Genomic DNA, 26,121 nt, shown 5'->3' on the forward strand with positions numbered 1-26,121 from the left:
GACTGCGCGCCTAGAACCGCGAGACCACCGCGGCCGGCCGTTTGTGTCTCGTTTTGATATGACGGGCGCTATTAACATCAACAAATATTCCAGATCATTTGTGGACATTCTGCAAAAGTTTTCAAAAGTATCCATGCTCTCGACACCAAGTTCTCGTTATCTACTCTCTAACCCAATTACTTCTCTTTTTTCTTTTTCACGTTTTACATTACAATGACAAGAGCTGCAGCATCTCTCACCAGCCTACTTGTCATTTTACACTTCGGCTCGCACTCGTAGTGGTACTGAAAGCATATGTAAACAGTATCAGCAAGTTTTTGACGCAAGTTTCTTGCCAAAGAACTTGTGGAAGAATCTTGCTTAATTCTTGCGCTGCTATGTAAACACAGCTGCAAGAGGCTAGCAGTAACTTGCAGCAATAGCTTCTGCAAGCGACTTGCTAGTGTAAACCCAGCTTAAGAGGCAGGGGAGCTGCCCCTTATTATGGGTGCTCTTACGTGATAGAAAACGCTGTTTTTCCTTGATAAATATATCATCAAACTAGCTCTTGTCCACGATTATGTAAAAAACTGCAAGTGAATGCCTAGTCAATAAATTTTCCCTGATATGCACAGCATGTTATTGAACTTGGGTGCAGCAAGATACCCTGTTGTTTCAAGAGGGACAGTGAGACGGCCTACTAATTCTAGCTGTTATTCTCATGCCATTTTTTTGCAGTTTGGAAACTGTGTCCACGTATTGTAACTTTGATACCTAGAAAGCAATCCCATATGTAAGAATTGGGTGTATGTAGCAACAGTATGTCTCTGTTAAGACACTGGCATGATAGAACCCTATGATTATAATATTCTGATGACATTCGTTTTGCCAGTATCCTTATGCATAATATTCATTCCATGATAATTGACAATCAACATGCAGTTGTTTATCTTTAATTTGTTGCTAGCATTGACTACCGCACTGGAACAGAGTTCATTATGACTGCCCCCATGAGACACAATTGTTATGAAGTTAATTCTCGTGAATGACGACTGACGATACTACACCGAAAACAATGGCATGGGACAGGCCATTTTTGACATTATAAAACTAGTAGTCGGATCTTCTTTCATCGTCCCTGAATGGATACCCAGTTCGCGCTCATCAAACTCCAAAAAGTAAGCTGTACTGTTGCCGCGAGTTGTCTTTGACAGTAACCACGGAGTTGGAGAACGCTACGATAGCAACAGCTTGTAATGTTAGTATCGCTGGTTTTGTTATGTGTCATCGGAACAGTGGGAGGCAACATCCTGTCAAGTTAGAAAAGTCTGTCTTGATTTGTTTGTTCTCGTCAAATGCTGTGAAATTGTTTGACTTACTCATTATGTGTCATTCCTAAACTCAAGTAGGTTTCTTCTAATCTAACAAAATGCACAGACGCAGGACGAGAAACAACTTCACTTACGTTAGTTCGTGCGTGAAGTACATGATATTCTTACTGAATTTCGTTTTTTGGGTAAGGCAGTTTACAAATAAAATTCAGCTGCATTTTCGATAATGTTTTTTTTTCTGCTTGCATGGAAATTTCAAAAATGCAATTTGTACACCAGTATCATTTTTTTCAGCTTTTTGGAGGTCTTTTGATTGGAGTTGGTCTGTACGCCTTTGTTGATAAATGGCAAGCAACAGGTCTTATTAAAGTTGAAACAATATACGATGTTGTTTTAAATATATCTCTTGTTATGGTCATCGCTGGCGGAGTCATTTTCATAGTGAGCTTTGCTGGGTGTGTTGGAGCTCTACGGGAGAATACTTGCCTTTTAAAATTCGTAAGTACACTACAGTGTATAAATTTGTTTCTTCGACTGTGTATCTGCGTGTCTTTGTGTTATACACAACCAAAAATTTTGTTCACTTTGAAGGTTTTGTGTAGCTGTAAACATGGCTACATGCACTAGAATGTACTGTTTTTAATAGTTCCTTTACATCCAGCATAAAAGGGGGGGGGGGGGGGGCGGCGGGGCTGTATTACGAATATACGCAGAGATGGCAAGATATTTTTTTGTTTCGCTATAGAGCCTCAATTTATCTTTGGAATTACGCAAAAGTATCGTGCACGATCTGCCAGAATTCTCTTAACTGTCACTGAAGCCCTTGTTCGTGATAATCATTGTGAGAAGGATACTCGTTTCTACATAGCAGCATGCAGTAAGTATGTAGATTCTGAATCTGATTTCCTTGAAAACACTGAAGTTACAACCGGCTAGATTTTATAAATACATAAAGGACTCATCAGTTTAGTAGTGGAGGGAAGTATGGAAGTTAAAAATTGTAGAGGGATAATAGGAGATGAATACAGTAAGCAGTTTGAAATGGCTATAGGCTGCAGTATTAATTCAGAGATGAACAGATGTCTGCGGGATAGGCTAGTGTGAAGAGCTTTTTTAGACCAGTCTTTGGACTGAAGACAGTTACAAATTCCTTTCTGCGTTGTTGTTGAACCCTTTTTGAGTCTATCAACGAAACCACTTCTTTTTAACTAGACATGTTTAGCACTGAGTGTAATGATGTTAGCACACTGGAGTCATATATGGGAGAAGTGGATCTAAAACCCCCATCAACATGTTAGATGTGGTTGCCTTAAATCAATTAGTGATTGCTAGGCCCTTCCCCTGCCTTCTCCATTCCAGTGTTAAGGTTGTTTTTTTTCTAATTTGGTTGTCAGTTGGATCTTTTGTCTTAGAGAGAAAGAAAATTAAACATAGAATGAATACATGAAGTATTCAACAAAACACGTGAAGGTAGGAATCTCTGTTAGTTTATTAATGTAGGACAAGTATTTCTGCAACAGGGTTGTTTCTTTAATTTTTAACTTATTGGTCAGTCATTAAACTTTTCACTTCCTGTTATAGCAAGAACTCCCCACTTATAGGCCTACTTGTTGCAATTTTTTCCTTCTGTTTTGGGGCATGTATTTTGGAGTTCCCAAATGTTAAGAACTCATATGTTAATATTTATCATTAGTTCAGGCTGTTCAGTTTCCTTCTCACATATTGGGGATGTGAATAAGTTGGCCCCAAGGGTTACTTGTTAGTATGACAAATTAACATGAGAGAAAATGTTTCATTGTTTAAAGATGAAAGATAAATGCTTCTGTAGACACTTAAAGTAGTAAAGGAGTTTTGCTATTTAGGAAGTAAAATAACTGATGATGGTCTAAGTAGAGAGGATATAAAATGTAGACTGGCAATGGCAAGGAAAGCGTTTCTGAAGAAGAGAAATTTGTTAACATCGAATATAGATTTATGTATCAGGAAGTCGTTTCTGAAAGTATTTGTTTGGAGTGTAGCCATGTATGGAAGTGAAACATGGACGATAACTAGTTTGGACAAGAAGAGAATAGAAGCTTTCGAAATGTGGTGCTACAGAAGAATACTGAAGATAAGGTGGATAGATCACGTAACTAATGAGGAGGTATTGAATAGGATTGGGGAGAAGAGAAGTTTGTGGCACAACTTGACTAGAAGAAGGGATCGGTTGGTAGGACATGTTTTAAGGCATCAAGGGATCACTAATTTAGCATTGGAGGGCAGCGTGGAGGGTAAAAATCGTAGAGGGAGACCGAGAGATGAGTACACTAAGCAGATTCAGAAGGATGTAGGTTGCAGTAGGTACTGGGAGATGAAGCAGCTTGCACAGGATAGAGTAGCATGGAGAGCTGCATCAAACCAGTCTCAGGACTGAAGACAACAACAACAACAAGTGTTATTACCATATATCTGAATGAGGTGAACAAGAAACTTGCATTCTGGAGAGATGGGATCAAATACCCATCCTGCCTTCTGTATTAAAAATTTTGTGAGTTTTCTCAATCACTTCACTTAAATACATGTGACAGTCCACAACATAATTTCTTTGAGTACAAAGTTCATCTGATATAGTCTTTTGCCCCCAACAGTGTGACGAGATATATCGAACAGAATGACCTCCTTCGTGCCGACCAGTATGGATTCTGAAAATATTGATCATGTGAATATCCCAACTCACATTTTTTCTCACATGAGATCTTGAATATCGTGGATCAAAGCAGTCAGATGGATGCAGTCTTTTTTGACTTCTAAAATGGATTAGATTCAATACTACACGTTTATTTCGAAAGTATGATCGTGTAGGATACCAAGTGAGATTTGTGACTTGGCTGGATTGAGAATTTCTTGGTGGGAGGACACAATACATGTGTTATCTCAGGCAGGTTCATTGATGTATAAGGAATTAACTTCACTTGCGGGTCAGGGAAGTGTTGGGACCCATGCCGTGTGTGTTGTGTGTTAAGGACCTATTAGACAATATTCATGGTAACCACAGACTTTCTGCAGATGGTGCAGTTGTCTTATAAAATAAAAAATAAAGCTGCACAAATTTATCAGTTGTCGATAAAATTTGAAGTTGGTGCAAAGATGGACAACTTTCTTTATATGTTTATTTTACCACTTATTGTAGCCATTTTCCAGGAAGATTCGTCGAAGGTTTCCTAGTTCTGGTGGTAGGTTTTTGGTGTCTGTGGTGACTTTTGGCACAATGGCCGAAGATGTTCAGAACATCATATTTTTGTACGAGATGGTGTGACTAAGATCATGCAGATACATCAAGAATAATGAGGAGGACCACAGGGCTCCAACAACAGTCATCATTAGAAGAGACTGTTAGTAAGAACCTTCCCCAGCAGGTGCCGACACCACCTACCCTTCATGGGCTAGCAAAGCTACGAAATAAATTACATAATGTAGTTTTGTAAGTGTGTGAAAATTCTCAAAACTGGCTGATTTCTCATGTAATTGTACAATGAAATAAGAGAATGATTGTTTTGAACGAAGGTAGGCCTACTGTCCTGAGTGTTTTAAAACAGTACAGTTTAGTTTGACTACAATTAACAATAACAGTACTAGTTTGTCACAGCACTCACGAGTGTTCGAGATTTCACAATACAAACAGGTATTTTTACAATTGAAGGATTACACAGAAGCAATAAGAACAGTAAAGTATGCAAATGTAGAACATTAAATCAGCACATTGTCTTGTGTACAAAGTCTCACGCAAGGGAAAATTTCTAACTGTTTGTAGCATTGATACTTATCTAAACAAAACTGAAGTTGCAAGGGGACCGGGTGGGTATAGCAGGTTGATGAGAGGTGAAGAAATATACTGAGAGTAACAGTGTACACAGGGCTCAATATGGTCTACCAAATGCAAATTTTCGCTGCAGTGGTCACTTAGTTTTATTGGCAAATGAATGTTGACACAATAAATGGCAAAAAAGTGACATTATGAAGGAGTTATGCAAATTGGTCACAAATTTATATTTTTAAAGGTATTGACAAGAAAAGTAAAATTATAAACTTTGATGTTCGATGGATGAGTGTGTGACGCTGCAGCGCAATTCCGCCATGTAGCTGGCAAGGATAGTAAACAGTGGACATGTCGATACCAGGGCATAGTCTTCGTGAATTTCATTCTGTTAGACAGTAACTATGCATCACAGACAGGCATATGGACAATATATGCTGATGTCAGCATTTGGGACTTGATGTGGCTATGCTCAGAAATGCTGATTGGAGGAATCAGCAAATTTCTTGACATTTGAATAGGAGTAATGCCATTCTTCAACAAAGTTGACTGGAATGGGTGAACCTCTGTTGAACAATGTATCAAGAAGAAAGTAGCAACCTAGAGAGACGACAGAATGCGAGGACTGAGCAGTCATCACAAAAGCACTTGGAGCACATTCATCATTATCATTGATCTCGCATGCAACTGGTGCTTCAGTGACCACAAGAACCATTAATATGCGCCTCACAGAAGAGGGCTGACCTCACGGCGCCCCATGTGCTGACTGCCATTGACATCTGCGCACCAACAAACCTGTTGACAGTGGTGGGTTGGGCACATTCAGCCTGGCATCTCATTGACTGGAGTAAAATTGTCTTCATAGAACATTTGGAGCATTATGTACAGTATTCTCCAAACAGCTTGTGATTTTGATGATCTAATGTGCCATTTGGACAGAATTTGGCACAATATCCCTCAAAAGGACATCCAACAAATCCATCAGTCATTGCCAAGTCAAATAACTGCTTACATAAAGGCCAGAGTTGGGCCAATGCATTACTGATTTGTGAAGCTCTCTCTCTTGAATAAGTCATCCAATTTTTCTGAAACTGCAGTCATTTGTTTGCCTGTACATGTAGATTGCATTTATGTATTTCTGTCCCATTCGGATAATTCCATTGCAATGCATCTGTTTTTTTTTTTAATTTTTTTATTTATTTAATTTTTTTACTGTATGTGCATTTGATAAGTATTCTAATATTCCAACCATTGTCAACAATATTTAGAAACAGTTTCTATCTGCAGTTCTGTCTCTTAATCTTGTGATGGTATAGATCCAGTGGAGGTGTTATGCTAATTATACTTGTGAGCAATTGAATTACACAAACCTACCAAGTATACCCTCAAACATCTTGAGTAAGTTGGTAACACATTCTGCCATGGCCTTCACATAGCACAAAAAGCAGTGGGAACCATTTTTCTCCGTGATCTTTCAATAGCTCATAGATATAGGTCAGAATTGTGTCCCAAGACAGCTGGATGAAGGAGAAAGGGGGGGGGGGGGGGGGAATAACATAGGAAACAATGTTAATAAAATCTTCTTGAGCTTCCAGCCACATCGAGTGGTTGAAATGTGATAAGCTTTTGACCGAGCTCTCCTTGAATGTAGTTGGTAAATGACTGCTGTGTCACTGTGGTCTTTCCATTATGTAGTCATGCTGCAGGCTGTGATATTGGTGCTCGCTTCTTTGCCCAATGTTGTAATGTTTCATCCCATGTCCAATGTGGCTGCTTTAATGTTTGAATGGATGGGTCCCGGATTGTGCTAAGCTGCAAACTACTGACCTTGGTGGAGATGTTCTCAGATATTTTTGTTTCTGTAGATTCTTTTATAATACTATTTCCAAATCCATTTGCCCCCATAATGACAGATGAATATAATTCAGTGTACATTTTCTACAACATGTTATACAATGGCTCATTTTTCAGCATAGCAAAATTGTTGCTTCATAGTGCATACTGTTTGCTTGACATAGTAGCAGCCACATTGATTTGGTATCTTGTGAACTCCAGGCATTCTGAGCCCTGGATCATCCTTCACATGCCTCATGAGCTGCTGTGTTTTTGCTGGGGGCCTGAATACTGATGAAATGTTGCGTTCCTTCAGGAGACAGCTACTCTTCCCAACATTCTGTCACAGAAAGGCAAAAATGCAAGTTTCTTTCTCTCTTTTTGAGTGGCAATTTTCTTGAACATCTTGGCAGGAGTAGCCTGCAATACTTGGCATTGAAGTTTGCCATTTTCGTAAAAGACTCTTCAGAAGTGTCTTAGTTCTATTGACAGGTTTTTGGCATCTGAGATGACTTTAGCATGATGGATGAGGGTGTTCAGAACACCACATTTTTGTGCTGGATGGTGGTGGCTGAGAGCATGCAAATACTGATCCATGTGTATATGTTTCTGTAGACACCATGGCTAGGTGCCATTGTTCCCCCCCCCCCCCCTTTTTTTTTAATTGATGTAGATTTGAATGCTATTCAGGTGTTAAGAGTTCTTGTTCTTTACATGAGATGATAAATGTGTAGTCAACATATCAATTAAAGCAATTTGGCTTTGTTGGAGTCAGGTTGAAGATGGTGTCTTCAGATTTCTTCATGAAAAGGTTGGCTGCACATGGAGCTAACAGACTTCCTATTGCCACACTGAAATTCTAGTTCACCATAAAGAAAATACAATGTCAGTGTGTGCTTAAACAGTCCCACAATTGTACTGTCAAGGAATTGGGAGAGGAGATCTACACAGTATTCCAAGAACATACGTAAATAGGGAGAACGCATCAAAGTTGACCATTATATCACCTTCCTCAAGATGTAAGTACTAAATTCTGTTGATAAAATTGTAGGTATTTCTCATGAGAAGCACACAGCAACACACACATCTTGTAAGGAGGCTGGTCAGATGTTTTGTCAGTGTAGAAGTCGGTGATCGAGTGGGATTTACAATGGTATGAAGATGTGAACAGGTTTTTTAGAGCTTAGGTAGCCCATGAAGCATAGGTGGTCTCGGCACCTGCAGGAGCAGGTTGGTAATAACAGCCTCTTCCAGTGATGACTGTTTTAGGAGCCCTGTTGTCTTTCTCATTATTCTTGGCATATCTATGTTATATTGTTATTGTTAGTGTATTTTATGGTTTTGTAGACAAGATTAGCATAAATTCTTGGTTTTCAAATGGTATATTGAAATGCACATTGAAACCAAAATCACCTTGTGCGTGTTTTGTGATAAGATGTCGGTAAAGAGCTGTGACAGATTTCTTGTTGCGTGCTCTTTGAGTGTATTGAAAGTTGCTTATTTGCAGGTTAATTCACCTATCTCCCCAGTGTCTCTCCAACTCCATGTCACTGTAATGTAGCTGAATCTTTCTATAGTAATTAGAATGACTAGAGAGAGAGAGTAATATTTATGTTTGAGTCTCACTTAGTTATTTATCAGAGATAAGCACCCATTTATTTCTTCCCTGAATACAACTTTTACTCTTGCTATTGAGTTGTAGTACATTATATTCACAATTATAAGTTCCCTCTATCTTTATCAGAGTAAGAACAAAATCAGAGTCCTTATCATTACATTCAACAACAGAGCTAACACAATGATAATGTTCACTTTTCTTATGGAAGGAGTAATGTCTTTGGTTCCTATAATGCAGTACAGTATCTGATACAGTTATTGTCATAATAAAATGTAATACTACAACACGCTCTTAGCCACTACTATCTGGAACAAAAATGTGCGATTCTGAACACCCACAGATATCATGCTAAAGTTGTCTCAGATGCCAAAAACCTGCCACTAGAACTAAGCTACCACTGGAGAATCTTCCTGGAAAAGGACTGCAATCATTACGACATACCACAGGTATCTTCTCATAAGACGCAATGGAAAAACACCATCGAAAAAAGAGAGAAAGGAACTTGTGGTTTTGCCTTTCTGTAGCACAATGTTTGGAAAGATTAGCCAGCTCTTGAACAGATAAAACATTTCATGTGTGTAAAGGCCCCCGCAAAAATACAACAGCTCATGAGAATTATCTAGGTTCAAATGCCTGGAGTGTACAAGATACACTGCCACTGTGGATGCTCTTACGCTGGGCAAATAGTATGCACTGTGAAGCAACATTTATACTACCCTGAAAAAGTGAGTTATCGGAGACAAAGCTGGGCAGGGGAAGGGGGTGCGGGCTGCCGCTACTGCCCACACCACCACCACCACCACCACCACCACCACCAAGAGTGCAAGGTTTAAATGAGTAGTTAAAGAGCTGGTATAGTGAGGAAGAACTTAAGGCTTGCAGAACGCACTTTAAACCTCAAGAGGTTACTGTATTCACCAGATAGGACAGACTAACAGTCCCTGATTAATCGGCAACACTCTGGCGTGGCACGCATCAATCAACTTCACTTTGCTTGAGCCACCACGACGGGGGTGGTAGAGGTACCAGATTGCCAGCCAACCCAGACATCATGTGACGATTAGCAAACATGTCTCTGCTCTAGGCCCAGGGAACAGGAACGCGTTATCTGCTGCTAAAGCTACCCTGCCAACACACATCAGAAGGAACAGTAATCTGTGCAAATAAGGCTACTGACAAGAATGCCCCAAATGTAGGAAATCTCAGTGAATTATTATTTCGAAAGTGACTACACACACAAGTTTCAAGTGCAATACTGCTTAAAATTATTTGTAAGTTAGAAGACGAAATTTCTGTGCCTGTTGATGCAATTATTAATACATAATCATCTACAAAGAGTGGCTTTGCTTCCAACACAGATTATGTTACAGAATTAATTTTAGCAATTCAATTTTTAGCAGAGAATACTCACATGGAATATGGCCCAGAACAACAAATTGCCATCTGTTAATGCTGACCACACAAGCACTCTGAGGCACATTAATATAACAGGTCCAATTTCATATCGGCACAGATGTGGCCTAGCAATATAAAGCACCCCAAACAAATAGAAACATTTAACTCCACTCACATGTGAAGCAGCCATGACTTCCAGGATTCCAGCCCGGGGTGTTATTGCCTCCAACCTATACAGGCAGTCTTCGAGGTGCTGTAAAATTTAAGTGGGCTGGGAGCTTGCTGATCAGGTTGCATGTGATGTCAGTGGCTCTTACCACAACTCACCACTGCCAATCCTTAAGCAAGCAAGCAATCAAGGTTTGCCTCCAACTGATTTAATTATTCATGGCTTCTCGAGGCCCATACCAGACAGGTGGAGGCTTCCAAAAGCAACTACTTGCCAGTCACCTGTCCTTGAGCCGACTGACTGTACACATGCCTCAACCAAAGACCCTAGCTTGCGATGTTTGATGGGCAACCCAAGTAGTTAGTCACGTGAGCAGAATGCTGTGCCGCCAAAATGAAAGCAGCCGTGGCTCAACATAAAAAGGATTTCGGTTTGTTAGCTGATTCAACCATTCTGATTTGTGTTTCCATTGTTTTTTTCTGTAGAATTCCAGTGAATGCCAAGATGATAGTTATTCTTGTACAGTAGTTGTTCCTCACTTTTTCATACTTCAGTTGAACACCTAGTTAGTCCTATATTTTCTATAAAAAATACAGGGCACATCTTGTGTAATATGATCATGTCATTGATATAAAGATAAAGAAGAATAAAGTTTAAAATATTGAAAATTATATTTGATGCATACTTTCTTAAGATTATTGAAGACTTGCATTGCATGAATGTCAGAATATTTGAACCATGTCTTACTGCTGAGTTAGACACACGGGAAATTAATATTTTCTTGTTCATTCATTTTCCAGTACTCCCTGTGTCTACTCGTCTTTTTCCTTCTAGAAATGGCGATTGCTATCATGGGTTTTGTATTCCCTCACACCATGCAGTCTGTTTTGGAAGAATCTTTTACAGATAAAATAATTCACACCTACAGGGAGGATGCAGATCTACAGAATTTAATTGACTTTGCACAACAGGAGGTGAGTGACATTAATTTGTACTTTCTTATCTTTTTATTTTTATTTTTTAACAGTGCTTTAGAAGAAGCTAGTAGACAAGTAGACGGGAAAAACGAACAGTGAATATATGAACATAGTGTTAACTATACAACAGAAGCTTCCAAGAACACCAATTATTCATGAAATAGTATGTGCCTGGTATTAACTTCATAAATCGTGCACTGTTGTTTGTGAGAGGTATTCTCTACAGAAATCTTTACTCGTTTTGCAAAATTTTTATACTTTGCATAGTACGCTGAACAACAGAGAGGAAAGGAATTACAACTTTGCAGGACAAAAATCCTGGACGACCCCCCAATTGTGGGCTTTCAAATAAAAAATTGTAGCTCTCAACTTCCTACTCTCGGACTCAGAGTAGAAATATTAAAAGTTGTGGGTGGTTTCATTGTCTAGGGGCTGGGATTCATAGATGCAGCATCATGTGACAAATACTGCTGAGTCTGCAGTATACAATATGAATACACACATGAATCGAATGGTCGAAGATTCATATCACTCAGCAAATGTGAATTTTGAATGTAACATAGAAATTTATAAAAGAAAGACTACAATTAAATAAAATCTGCAGAAACTATTTTAACAACTTTAAATGATGAGTATGATAGCAGAAGTACCTTTAAGAATGCCATTTATTACTGCAAAACATTTATTGGTGTCGATGGTCCAGCAGTTAAAATATAAGTTGAACAACAGGGATACAATATATTCCTACTTAACATAATTAGTTAAGAGCAACAACATAGGTCGTGAGATATTCACTTCTAAACACATACTATGTCTTCACTGCAGAAGCCATGGAAATGTCACAAGTGCACAAGTCGCCACTATGAAATATTTCTATCTCCCGCGACCATGTGCAAACTGCTCAACACACTCGAAGTATTTCCTGTGCCCGTCTGTAGTGCTTTCCTGTCCAGTACTCCTCGTGTCCTGTATGCACCCAATCCTCCTCCCCCACTTCCATCCAATCTCTCCATTGACTTCGGTAGTCTCCTATTGTAGTAACAAGCACTGTTATTGGCTCGAGCACTCCCACAATGTCACCAAGCTAACGCACACTCATAAACATATTGAAACAAATACAAAGTACTGGATTTACATTTAAATAACTTGAAATTAAATAAATATTCCTACAGCTGAACCTTAAACACGCTCTAACACACATAATTAAATACACATACAGATTAAAAAAACATATATCACAGGAATATAAACAAAAGTAGGCCAGTAGCGTAATGCCTCTCTGCTTTCTTCATGAATAGTATATATCGGATATAAACCAAGACATTGACGAATAAATATATTTATAAGCATGCTGCTACCATTTTTTTGTGTAAATGTGGAGTATTTATTGCCTGACATGATCAATAGTAATCGCCCACTTTGACCTCCAATAACTCATGTACTATTAAAGTTACATGTCTGTAATTCATACCAATTTAGGTTGACACTAATAGCTTTCTAAAGACATGTCAATCAGCAAAATCAGATGAACCATTTAGATTTTGGAAACTCATTGCTGGGTTTTACTTCTATAATTTACAGTCAGATACTAAATTTAAACTAATAAAGGTATTGAAAATCTGATTACACCATCAGAATCATCATGCAAATAATGGCAATGTAAAGGTTTCTTTTTAAGGTATCATGATTCCTCTGGCTATTATTAATTTCTACATGAACTGTGAAATGTCTGTCATTATGGTTTCACAAAGTCCGCCATCTTTGGCACTCCCGGCATACAAGTCTCCTTCATTGACACACAGAACAGTCCTCATCACGGCACCAACATGCAATTCCCAGCCATGCGGTCAGTCTGGACCACGTGCTGGTGCTACCCCACTTACTCCCGCTACTTTTCAGCACCATGTAGTTGCTGACGAGCCCTGGCTTGCAGAGCTGCCCGTCCGGCCATGCCAACTCTGAACTTAGAATATTTGCAGGGTGCCACAACTCACCTGTTATCTCACACACGTCCACTTATATTAACATTCTGACTTGCCAGATTGTTCAGCCGTTTAGTTCATACAAGTACATATAAAACAAATTACAAAGGACAGAATTAAGTGGTTAAAATATCAGGCCAATGGTGTTTACAAAATTTTTGTAGTGGTATGTGAGCAGCATGAATTTCGAAATAAACTTAAACTAACAAAAATTGTGAACGAAACTGCATATTAAATGAATGCCTGCATTTCAGTTATGGTTAAACAATTTTTTGGACAAGGCACCTTCTTGCACTAATTCTTCCATCACACTACACACGCTCACACGGATTTTAGCACGAAGTATTGGTCAACTCGCATCAGTCTTTTGACCAAGTGCCTCGCAGAAATCGTGTCTGCCTCTTAATTCCGAGCCCCACCGTTTATCGTGACATATCTGTCTACAGCGAAAACCAAAAGTAGAAACATGTCAAAACCCATCCAAGATCCTTGCTAAAGATTCCCACCAGCGGAAAATGATGCTTTAGGAATAAAGTCAAAAGGCAAATGACTGAATCACTGTAAGCTCAAATTCCCACAAGTTCTATTTAATTGACTTTAATAAAACCTTCCTACTTCCTCGCACCAAAAACTGCATCCACATACAATTACAATTTTAATACCCTTCAAATTGACCACTAAATTCTTTGCCACACTCTTATACAAAGCCTAAATCAACACATATTTTACTTAATCCACAAGGTCACCGACCTCCATGCACCCTCAGTGCCTAAACTTCCCCCTCTTTCACATGTACAGTTCCACAATAAACTAACAAATTACCAGTGAATCCCCAAGTAAAACATACAAAATCGTCCCTCCAAAAATACTACCACTAATTACAAATTAGAACAGTTTTTCATTTCTCCCCTTTCTCTATGTAGAGCCTCAATTCTGCCACGTTTCGTAGACCCAAAGGTTTTCCCGAGACAGGGTATTTTAAATGGTACGCATTTAGGTGAGGGCACTCTGCACAACAAATGGTCCATAGTATAACTCAAATAATTTTTTAATCTCCCCGTCCACTTTGCTCGATCGCTCCTTGGTGCGTACAAGCACTTTGTCCCCCACTTTTCACTTCATCAGTTTGTATCACCCATTGTGTCGCCTTTTCCTTTGAATGGCTAACTTTTTAATGTGGGTCGTTACTGCCTGCTCTCTTTCAGCAGCCAATTCAGCTTTTCGTGCAGGAATTTTACCATTTCTGTGAGTAGGAACTTTTGGTTTCACCCCAGTCATGAGTTCCAAATGTGAGTACCCCGTATCCTTACTCTTTATTCTGTTGAGTACATCCTCAAACGCGCTCACGTACTTCACCCACTTGGAATGACGATTGCTGGCATACATCCTACATAAATGTCCTACTTCCCGCATATAGCAGTCACGTGGGTTGCTCACCAGGTGGTAGCCGGACACATGGATATGTTGCACATTAATGAACGTGTTCCAATCATTCACAGTGAACTGTGAGCTGTTGTCAGACAACAGCCTTATTGGTTTTACAATATTCTTGAAGAAATCCTTCTCCATTTTGGCGATCAGAGTTTCAGTATTCGATCTCCATATCGGATACAGTTTAATGAACTTGGAGATGTACTTCATGCTGCCACATCCTGTGGATGGTGGGCCAAAATTGTCCACAGCCAGTAACTCACTGACTTTAGTGGGTATAATGTTTTGCATTTCCCCTTGTTGAGCGGTCATGCAGTGTTTGACCCGTTGGCAACGGTCGCACGCCACCAGCTGCACGCGGACCCATCTGGCCAGGTTATTTATTCATCGACGATTTCAGTGCACTTTTCAGGCCTGTAACGGCCATGACTTAAATGGACGTAGTCTATTAACTGTTCCACACACCTATTGGGAAAACACAGTCTCCATTTGTCCATCTCTTTATCTTTCGGCCGGAATAACACTCCCTTGTGTTAAAACATTTCTACATCTACACGATTACTCTGCAATTCACATTTAAGTGCTTGGCAGAGGGTTCATCGAACCAAAATCATACTATATCTCTACTATTCCACTCCCGAACAGCGTGCGGGAAAAACGAACACCTAAACCTTTCTGTTTGAGCTCTGATATCTCTTATTTTATTTTAATGATCATTCCTACCTATGTAGGTTGGGATCAACAAAATATTCGGAAGAGAAAGTTGGTGACTGAAATTTCGTAAATAGATCTCGCCACGACGAAAAACATCTTTGCTGTAATGACTTCCATCTCAATTCGCGTATCATATCTGCCACACTCTCTCCCCTCTTACGTGATAATACAAAATGATCTGCTCTTTTTTGCACCCTTTCGATGTCCTCCGTCAATCCCACCTGGTAAGGATCCCACACCGCGCAGCAGTATTCTAACAGATGACGAACGAGTGTAGTGTAAGCTGTCTCTTTAGTGGACTTGTTGCATCTTCTAAGTGTCCTGCCAATGAAACGCAACCTTTGGCTCGCCTTCCCCACAATGTTATCTATGTGGTCTTTCCAGCTGAAGTTGTTCGTAATTTTAACACCCAGGTACTTAGTTGAATTGAGAGCCTTGAGAATTGTACTATTTATCGAGTAATTGAATTCCAACGAATTCTTTTGAAACTCATGTGGATCACCTCACACTTTTTGTTATTTAGCGTCAACTGCCACCTGCCACACCATACAGCAATCTTTTCTAAATCACTTTGCAACTGATACTGATACTAGCTCACAACCTATTCCATAGTCCAAACTGTCAGACGCTAAACAGAAAGGGAGATTCATGTCTGGGTAGTACAACACCTTACTATTGCAAAATTTATCCTTGATACCCTGGAATTCTCTTTCACATTCCTCGGTTCACCTACAGGCTGCATTTTTCTTCAACAGTTTGCCTGAATTTGGAATATTCATTCCTTCTTTCCCCAAGAATTTTCTGTAGAAACCACACAAGCGAAGTATAACTTCAGTTGTTTCCTACATTTGGGTCTATTACATTTGACAATGGACTCTTAATTTTTAAGAACTAGGTAAAATTCCTTCCGAAGTAAGGATATGTCCCAGGAACTGAATTTCTGCTCGAACAAACTCACATTTTGTGAGCTTTAAAGTCATTCCACATCATCATGGCGCCATGAGTACCTCCTCCAAAACTCTACAATGCTCATTCCATGTTTCTGTAGAGATCAATATATCATCTGTGTATATCAAGAGTTTGCTCATTACTCTCCTCCAGGACACAACTCAGCGCTCTTACAAAAACTGCCACAGAAATTGTAAGTCCGAATGGTGCTACTCTAAAAGGAAAGAAGTGTACAGCCTTCTTTCCTCTACCAACGGGGTCTGCCAAAATCCCGAGGTCAGATCAACACTGGACCTTAAATTGATATTTTTAAAATTCTGCAGCAGTTCCTCATTATCGCCAGGCTGGTGTAATTCCCTTATAATTACTTTATTTATTTTTCTCGCATCTAATACAATTCTGACAGAGTTATCATGTTTTTAACAATAACAATAGGAGTGCAGTAATCGCTCCTACATTGTTTGACTATACCCCAGTCCAATATTTGTTTTAATCGAACTCTGATGGCATCCCGATCAGCTAAAAGTATTACATACGGTTTGCACTTTATTGGTTCGTGAGGTTTCACCTTTATAGAGTACTCGAAATCGGTAAGTTTACCACATCGATCAGAGAATAAATCCTAGTAGTGGTACAACAACCCACACAATCTTTCTTTTCCCCTTCTGATATACTCTTGACTGCATCAATCACTTCCTTAATTCTGTTATGCATATTGCCTTCCTCACTCCAATCCTCAGTAATTATGGCATGAGCAAGATGATCGTAATGTGAGGAGTCCATTTTTGTTTCTCATCTAAGGTTACCCCTAGGTATTTCACTATCCCCTTCACCGTTAGAGTTTCATCAAAGAGCTTGAGTGTTGGATATGCTTCTTTGTGAATGGTACCACAACAGTCTTCTTGGGATTAACCCTTAGATCCTGATTAATGCACCAGTCTTGCACAATGTCAAATGCTCTTGTGCCATATTCCTAACTTTGTCAGTAAATTTGCCAAGTATTACTATGACAAGGTCATCTGCGTATACTTGGCGAAAGCATTGTCTGGAACTTAGTCCCTCAATGAGTTTGTTTCCCACTAGATTCCATAATAAAGGGGACAAAACTCCTTGTGGACAACCTCTAGTGATGTTAATTGCCATATTTTCATTCATCATGGTAGCCTCTACCTTCCTTCCACTGATCATGGCCCTAGCCCACCAACATCTTGTGGTCCCTAGGTCATGCACCTCTGCTGCCCTAACCATGAAATCGAAGGTTGTGTTACTGAAGGCCGCCTCGACGTCCAGGAAGTGCAAAGGGCTATTTCTGGAAAGTGAAGTGCGTTCTCCACCCTCCCGAATTGATGGAGAGCTGCCTCGCGTGATTTACCTGGTTGATATGCGTGTTGGTTTGAATGTAGAGGAGCGCTAATTAGCCTCCTCTCCCCAACATGTACATTAACCAGTTTTTCAATGTTTTAAGAATGGAGGAGGACAGACTGATGGGTTTCATATCCTTGGCCTTGGTACGATCAATTCTCCCTGGCTTTGGAATAAAAACACTTCACTGCCCTCCAGGCATCGGGAATGATTCCTGCTGCTAGTCTAACCCTCAATAACCTGCATAGGACTCGTATGAGATTCTCTCCTGCTTGTTGCAGGAGAACTGAAGAGATTCCATCTGGGCCAGGTGACTTTAACGATTGGAATGTTCTCACTGCCCATTGGATTTTATTGAAGTTGACACACTCTGTGGCTGATTGCCAGTCCTCTCTTCAAGTGCCTGAGAACCATTGTCTCTCAGGGATTGCATTCTGGCCTATTTTATCTGTCGGAGCATATTGAGGAAAGTGACTTTTGAGGAGCAGTTCCAGTGTCTCATGTGATGCCTTTGTATATTCCCCATCCTCCTTCCTCAACATACCTCCTGGATTAGTTGGACTCTAGTGAGGATTTTGTGAAGTGTGGCTTGAGCAGCGGTGCCCTCCACTTCCTCACAGAATGTGTTCCATGATGCCTCCTTTGCTCGTCTTAATTACAAGTTTAAAGTTGACAAGGGCATCACGATATTTTGCCCGTTGTCCTTTACGTCTTGTAAGGTTAAGCAGTATTTGTATTTGTTTTCTTTGTGTTTACTAGGCGACAGCCTCTGCTATTTCCTCAAACTCTACTGGATTCCTTATCGAGGTTTTAATTCGATAAGCTTAAGTCAATATCCCTCCTATGTGTCTGTTTTCCTGGGATTCCTATAGGCCGTCGTCTGTCTGATGCCCATTTCAACCATGAATTTAATATACACATGGTTCGATGAGGATGGCTCTAACACCACATGCCATTGTTTGACATAGCTGCCCATCATCATGGAACCAAAGGTTATGCCAATTACTTCTTCCCTTCTACTATTCCTGAATGTAGGTTCATCACCCCTATTCAGGACCTCCAAGTTGTTAGACAAGAGAAATTCAAGAAGATACTTGCTTGTTGGTGTCCTTCCTCCCCTCACGCTAGGTTGTAGACACTGGCATACTGATGGCAAGCTTCTGTCAGTCTCTTCGCCTCCAAAGGAGGAGGAGAGCTGTCTTCATAAGGGAGGTACACTGAGGCCAAAACAATTTCCCTCATGTTGCTGCATCCTGATGGTCACCATGTCCCTGGAGCAGAAATCCATCATTGGCATGAAAGAAATTTCATTTCGTACACAGATGCATCTTCTAGAGTTTCTTAGATTTCTAGCATAAATCAGCTTACCTCCAGTGCCACCAAGGCCCAATACGCACCCTTTTTATAAGTAGGGTCCTTATATCAGGGCCACATCCACTTCCTGTCTCCCCAGGCAACAGCTCAGGGCAGCAGTGGCCCCTTTACTGTGCTGCAGATCAATCTGCAGCACCTCCAATCTAAGTCTTGACCTTTGAGGTCTTTGATTACCCTGATGGCGATCTGTGAGAGCCCTAAAAAAATTTCAGGTCGTGCTCTTGCATCGCCTTCGAGGACTTATCCCCCAACCCCCACCACCAACATTCGTACTTCTGGTACAGCCTTCTGGTTGATTACTCTCCAGTCCTCTGCCGAAACTTTTGGGTTCTGGACCCCTGATTTCTTGGACAGAATCTATGGAGACACATCCTTAAGGATCTGGTACCCATACTGATACCTTTGCGATGTTAAGAAGCTCAGCTGCCATCTTGACTAGGAGCTTCGCATCCACCCAAGGGGATATTATCCCCCAATCTTTCCAAAGAGGGCCGTCTGTACGAGCTGCTCCTGCTGCAAGGTGATGCCTACCAGTGGATAGCCTTACTAGATAACTGCCATCTTAAAAACTGAGGCTGCAGTACCACATGTCTGTTTCCCTATTTCTTGCCTCTGCTTTTCCTGGGCTCACTTATCCAGAGAGGAGGGAGTCTTAGATTCCTCCCTTATCCTCTTGTTATTTATCTTCGACATTGTGGGAGACTGCATATCCCCTTCAATCTGAGACAAGTTTCCTCCTCTGGGCCCCAGACAAGGCTTTAATCTTGATCTGGTCGAACTTCACAGTTGAAGTTCCCACTTCTTGCTCAAGTCTAGACCCTGATTCAGTAGTGAGAGTGGATTCCGTCGGTCCTGACCATGATGTTTGGGTGTCTGAGATCTCAGTTTGCCCCTCAGTTTGTTTAATTCATTTTTGTTTGTCATGTTCATCTTGGTCCCATGAGATTTGGGGATCTACACGGTCCACACCATGGGAACCCTGCCTGGTGTAAGGCTGCTTGCTCAGGGAGGTCACCTGGTATCCCTGACGCTCCATTTGCAACACATCTTCCCATGTGCCAGACACCCCTCAGCACAGATTGCATCACAACTTGGGTTGGGGAAGGAAATTAGGTAAGGACTAGGGGTGGATAAGGAAGGCATGATGTTGTGGGACACTCTTAGGCTGCTCCATCAGGTAAGGCCTTTCCAGCTGTAGGTCCTCTACCTTTGGCATAGCCCTCAGCGTCACTCAGATACGCAAGCCTTTCCACGCGCATGGACAGTGCCTCCCCAAAGTCCTATCCTATGCAAAGGACCAGACAGGGAAATACAGTCTGCTGAGTTGCTTAACGTGATATTTTCCTCGATGTGTAATTTTGAGAGGGATGGTTTCCAGTCAATCATCTGCTTTGATTTGAGACTGCATTTCGGGAGGCCTTTCCTCAACACCGCCCTCTTGTTGCAGTTTTCTTCAATCTCTGTAAGGCCTAAGACACAGTTATCGCTATCACGCCCTGTTTACTCTCCTTGAGTGGGATCTTTGGACCCCACCTCTATTTTTGTCAGTTCCTGTCCCAGTGTTCGTTCAGAGTTCAGGTTGGCACAACTCTCAGTTCTCCTCAGACCCAGGAGAATGACATTTCACAGGGCTCCATATTAAGTGACCTTTTTCTCATCACTATTAGTGGATTTGAAGCCTGTGCCAGACCACTGGTCATCTCTGCTCTGTATGTGGATGATTTTTTATCTAGGCTAGCTCCCACTTACTGGCCTCTGCAGAGAAACAGCTTCAGAGTGCCATCCAGTGCACTTTTGCATGGATACTCTCACACGGTTTTGAATTCTCTCCACTTAGTTTGAGGGTGGTGCATTTCTGCTTCTGCATTGTAATCCACACTGATCTGGAACTCTACCTTGATGTCCAATGACTGACCTTGACCCCAGTTCCATTTCTTGGGTCTTCTTTTTGACAGCAACATTACTTGGTTGCCTTGTATCCACCTTCTGAAGGTTGACTGTTTTCGTAAACTCGTTGTCCTTCACTTCCTTCCCCATACGTCTTGGCACACAGATCATTCTTCATGTTTGTTGGGCATTATTTCTGTCCCGCCTGGACTCAGGTTGTCATGTTTATGGATCAGCTTGCCCTTTCCACACTGCTCCTCTTGGACCTGGTTCATCATCATAGTATCTGTTTAGCCACAAGTGCCTTTCACATTAGCCATGTTGACAGTCTTCTGGCTGATGCTGGTCAGTTCTGTGGTCCCATTTGTGGTGTCTTATGCCACCACTGTCTGCTCTTCCCCTGCTCACCCCTCCTATTCTGTTATTTTCATGGCTTCGGGATGTCACCTGCCCACTGTCTACCTTTGGGTGGGTTTACCAGTTGAGCTCTGCCTCCCTTCTCTCTGCCACCATTTCTGTCTACCGTCCTTGTCCTCTTCTGCATGTTCTATCCCAGTCACCCATCCTTGGTTAGTTACCGAGTGAAGTGGTGCAGCAGTTAGCACGCTGGACTCACATTCAGGACAACAATGGTTCAAACCCGCATCTGCCCATTCTAATTTAGGTTTTCCGTTATTTCCCTAGATAACTTCAGGCAAATGCCAAGATGGTTTCTTTGAAAGAGCATGACTGATTTCCTTCTACATCCTTCCCTAATCCGAGCTGCTGCTCTCTCTAATGACTTTATTGTCGACGGGACATTAAATATTAATCTCCTCCTCTTCCTTGGTTAGTTCCTCAGCTCTGGATTCGGATGGATATTTTCCAGGATCTGAAAGCCCCCGTTGTGGCAATGGTGTTAGATTGTTTGTTCTGCTGGCTCTTCAGTTTTTTTTTTTTTACACCAATGGCTTTGAATCCTCTGATCATGTAGGACATAATTTCACGTCTTCTGTTGTCAAAGAGCACCATCTCTTGCCTTGTTGTTTTTGGGGTGTTTACCACGGGACTGATGGCCATCTATCGGGCCATCTGCTTTATTAAAAACAGTACCCCCTCAACTGAGTTTTTTAATGTAAGAACTCAATGAGTGGTCTTCAAACTATCATTCACTGTTTTTACCACCACTCCTTCTCTTCTCACCAATCATGGCACTGCTGCTTCTTCGATTGATTTCCTTTGGGTCCCCTGCCATATGAGCATATCAGGTAATGATCTTGCTGATCGTCGGGGTGGTGGTGGGAGTAGGGGTGGCCACCTACCCATGTCCTCCATGACACGACATGGCATTCTTTCCTCCGCCTCTCCCAGGGGTAAGCATTTACAGCAATTTTGTACTTGACTCAATTTTAGCAGTTGTATAGTGACATGTTGTATTGTACTGAATGCAGATGTAGAAAAACTGCAAAAAGCATTGTGACTAGGTGTCACTGAGACAAAAAAAAAAAAAAAAAAACAGTCTTAAGACAAAGTAGATGGCACCCAGGAAAACCAGCTTGTCTATTAGTGTTCAGTACAACAGTGCAAAATGTAGTATAAAAATTGTAGTGGTTTGGCTGACTCTACTATGGGAATCTACAACTATTGTGTGTATGCCTCACTCCTGTTGCATGCATTGGGAGGTCTTGTGTTCTGTATTTGAGTCATTACCGTATCACTGCTGTGTGTAGTGTAGTCCTGAGTTAAGTGGCGGGAGCCCTAAATACCACTTCCTCAACGCAGATCCAGGCTATATAACTCGGGCAGCATGTTCGACAATAACTGTATGTTTAAAATAGTGTTATGTAATAGTAAATGAGTAGTGAAACTTCAACATCTAGATCCAACAAAGTGCAGTGCTGGAGAAAAAAGGAAAATTAAAGTTGACACATTAGAAAATGATTGAAACCTCTGGTACATGTGTGAGAAAATGAAGTTAGTCTTATTGCTAGAACCGGTCTTCACCTACTCCTTCTCTGTCTACCACAAGCTCACAACATTACAGAGGAAACCTGAAGAAAACACCCCCCACCCCCTAATTGAAAGGTTGTATATACATTTGAGTGGAACTTAGCTGGTTTCTGAGCTAGTATAACAAAGTTAAAAATTCTGTTGCTGTAAAAGCTTTAGTAGCGTGTGTTTGAGTGTTACTTCTTAAGATCTCATATTTGTTTAGACTATGTGGTTTGTTGATGGGATATCTTCATTTTGATATAAGTTTTTGAGTTGTAGTGTTTAGTTTTAACCCCTTATCACTCCGCACCATCAGCACTTGGGTACAAGAAAACAGGTTTGTAAGCTCCTTTGACAACAATTTCATGTGTATTTCAGTGTTCAGGCTATGTAGACATCAGAAACAACTTTCAGATATTTCTCCCTAGAAACACTGACACTGTATTGTTGTTGTTATAAACCTGTCTTTGAATTATGTTGAAAACTTCTAGTGATTATATCCCTGTTTGGACTTGGGTTGAAGGAGTAACAGTTCAAAAGAAAGCACTGAAAATAAAAGAAAAAGGAAAAAAAAACACAAAAGCAAACTGATTGTCAAAGTGGATGCGTGTTGTTGACATTAATTCCTATTTGGTATTGTGATTGACAGGCTACAGTTGTACTCAAAAAATCACTGTAAATGCATGACAAAGATTTTATTGTACTGTAGACAATTTTCTTTCACTCCCCATCGTAGACAGAGTGTTGGAAAAATGAGTTGGACATGCTGTTCTTAATCTAATTTTACATTTGCAGTCCATATAAGAGTATTATCTGAGAAGCTGAAGAATATTCAGAGATTCTGTCTTGAAAACTGCTTCACGGAATTTTCCACCCAGTGTTGGGAAAATGTGTCATTTTTGAAGTGTCTGGCAATTCATATTTGGTTGTATTTCCTTAAACCTTACCAACCCATAAAAATATGTTAACATTTGCCCTGCACTTCTGTTTATAACTTTCTGGTGCATGTGTTAATACAACCTATAATTGAATCCCATACACTTGCTTACAGATGATAAAATTATATTATAAGCAATCCATTTCATATAATCTTGCATATAAATCAGTCTGCCAGTCATTTTATTGATCATTGATACTACATGATTGTCCCACTTCATATCCCCATACATTGTTCATTCCAGGTGTTTGTATAACCAATCCAGGTCACTGGATATGACTGATACCAGCTGTAATTATGAACTGTAGAGACACAAGTTACTACTGTTTCATATACAATGAAATCTATGATTTTAAATTTTCCTATGTTAGGTGCTATTTGTTTATCATTAGATATAGTCAGTAAAATTTTTATATAATTGAATGGTATTACACCTTTTATCAGATAATGCTTCCTCGTAGATAACATTATCTGCTAAGTCACTAACATACAACATGAGCTATAGTGGGCCATCACACATACCGAGAATTGCTTTGTGGTACATTATATCCATCAAGAAGCATTTTATACGGGTACAAACCAGACTGTACATCTTTTACTGAGTGTTAATGATATTCTTAATCATGTTAAATTGTTACGTTTTAGCAGTTTCAGCTGGTTTTCAACAATGCTGACATTGATATATGCAATGAACAAAATTAAGTGGTACTGTGAAGTTTTAGTTCATACATTGTTCAAGAAGTGCTAACATCCTTGTACAGAGAGGGAAAAGGCTCAAGCTTAGAAACTTCTCATTGAGAGTGGGAAGATGTCATGATATTTTCTGAACTGTTTCAACTGGTCCACATCATACTGAACAAGGCAGTGCAGTATTTAAATCATTGGACCCACATTTAGAAAGATCAAACACCCACCATACATATCAAGTTTGTTTCCCAAGATCACTCAAATTAAGTGGTGAAGTGGTTAAGGTGCTTCTATTACCCTTGTCCTGTCAAAACTTCAACCTCTAATGATCTCATCAGCATGGCATTAAATCCTAATCTTCATTCTAAAATCACCGTAGGTGGTTACTGAGTGTGTACGTTGAACATGACTGCAATGTGTCCATTCTCTAACAAATTATTTCAGTGAAATATGTAGACTGAAAGTAAAATTGAAGCAGCCCAAATGCAAAGAAATTTGGAAGAATGATGAAAACTTCACATAGGATGTTTTCCTACGTCATTAATGTCAGTGTTCATCCATTTATTCCAGTTCTCCTGACTGAAGTTGTGTCTTATATATATATATATATATATATATATATATATATATATATATATATATATATATATATATTGATATTAATAAGCAAAACACAGGTCAGTAGTAATGGATTGCTAAAGATATAATGCTGTGGCATAAGTGAAATATTTCTGTCCTCATTAATATTACAAAGTTGTACTTACCATAAAGATTGCAGACAGGCACAGTTAATACACTTACGAAAAGCTTTCAGCCACAGCCTTTGTCAATAAAAGAGAGACACACACCATTCACACAAGCTAGCACACGTCAGGCACACACAACTGCCAACTCCAACATCTTCAGCCAAGATGCTAGAGTTGGTGGTTGTGTGTGTGTGTGTGTGTGTGTGTGTGTGTGTGCACGCACGCACGCACGCTTGCTTGTGTGTGTGAATGGTTTGTGTCTCTCTTTTATAAATGAAGGCTGTGGCTCAAAGCTTTATGTAAATGTCTTTTTAATTGTGCCTTTCCGCAACTTGATGTGTCTTCTTTACGGTAAGTTTTCCCACGTTGTTAAAGTTGCGCTGAATTATTTGTAATATTTTGCATAAAGTTATTTACTTATAACTGAAAATTACATAAATATTTGCCTTTTTCAGTTTAAATGTTGTGGTCTCAGCTCAGAAGGCTACATGGATTGGTCAAAAAATGAATATTTTAACTGTTCCTCACCCAGTGTTGAACGCTGTGGTGTGCCATTCTCCTGCTGCATGAATGCTACAGATATCAGTGTAAGTTCTTTTGTATGTCGAATTTCGAATGAACCTCTCTCCCTCGTTTTTGTAAAAATGTTTTTGAATTTTCCTTTTTATGCTCATACATGTGTGCAAGAGACTGTGAGGACTGACAGTGTATTGAATAGAGTTAAAGTCCAGAACAAATACTTTTAATCAACAGTAATACAGTATGCAGAATTACACCAATTTTTTTCCCCATATCATATAATTAACCTTCAACATGTAACCAAATTATTAAAAAATGAAATTTTTGCTTAGTGACTATAGTAGCCTGAGTCTAAACACATTTTTCTGTTGTAGTTAAAAATTCTTTCTGGTATCTGTGTCAGTCTAGTATCAGATCTCCCTGCTGCCAAAATTACTAGGTTACTTAACTTTTATGTTCATTGGAATT

General features: G+C 40.1%; 1 protein-coding gene across 1 annotated transcript in view; it reads left to right on the forward strand.

Annotated features, from left to right (window-relative positions):
* Positions 1-923: 923 nt before the first annotated feature.
* The window catches only part of LOC126354202 (tetraspanin-33-like), a 68,772-nt gene continuing 43,574 nt past the window's right edge, over positions 924-26,121 (forward strand). The window contains exons 1-4 of the mRNA XM_050003659.1: positions 924-1,495; positions 1,605-1,808; positions 10,919-11,092; positions 25,590-25,721. Of these exons, the coding sequence (XP_049859616.1) occupies positions 1,409-1,495; positions 1,605-1,808; positions 10,919-11,092; positions 25,590-25,721 (597 nt within the window). The 5' untranslated portion in view covers positions 924-1,408. The remainder of the gene's footprint in view (positions 1,496-1,604; positions 1,809-10,918; positions 11,093-25,589; positions 25,722-26,121) is intronic.

This window comes from Schistocerca gregaria, chromosome 3, assembly GCF_023897955.1.
Source record: "Schistocerca gregaria isolate iqSchGreg1 chromosome 3, iqSchGreg1.2, whole genome shotgun sequence".
Taxonomy (NCBI): Eukaryota; Metazoa; Arthropoda; class Insecta; order Orthoptera; family Acrididae; genus Schistocerca; species Schistocerca gregaria.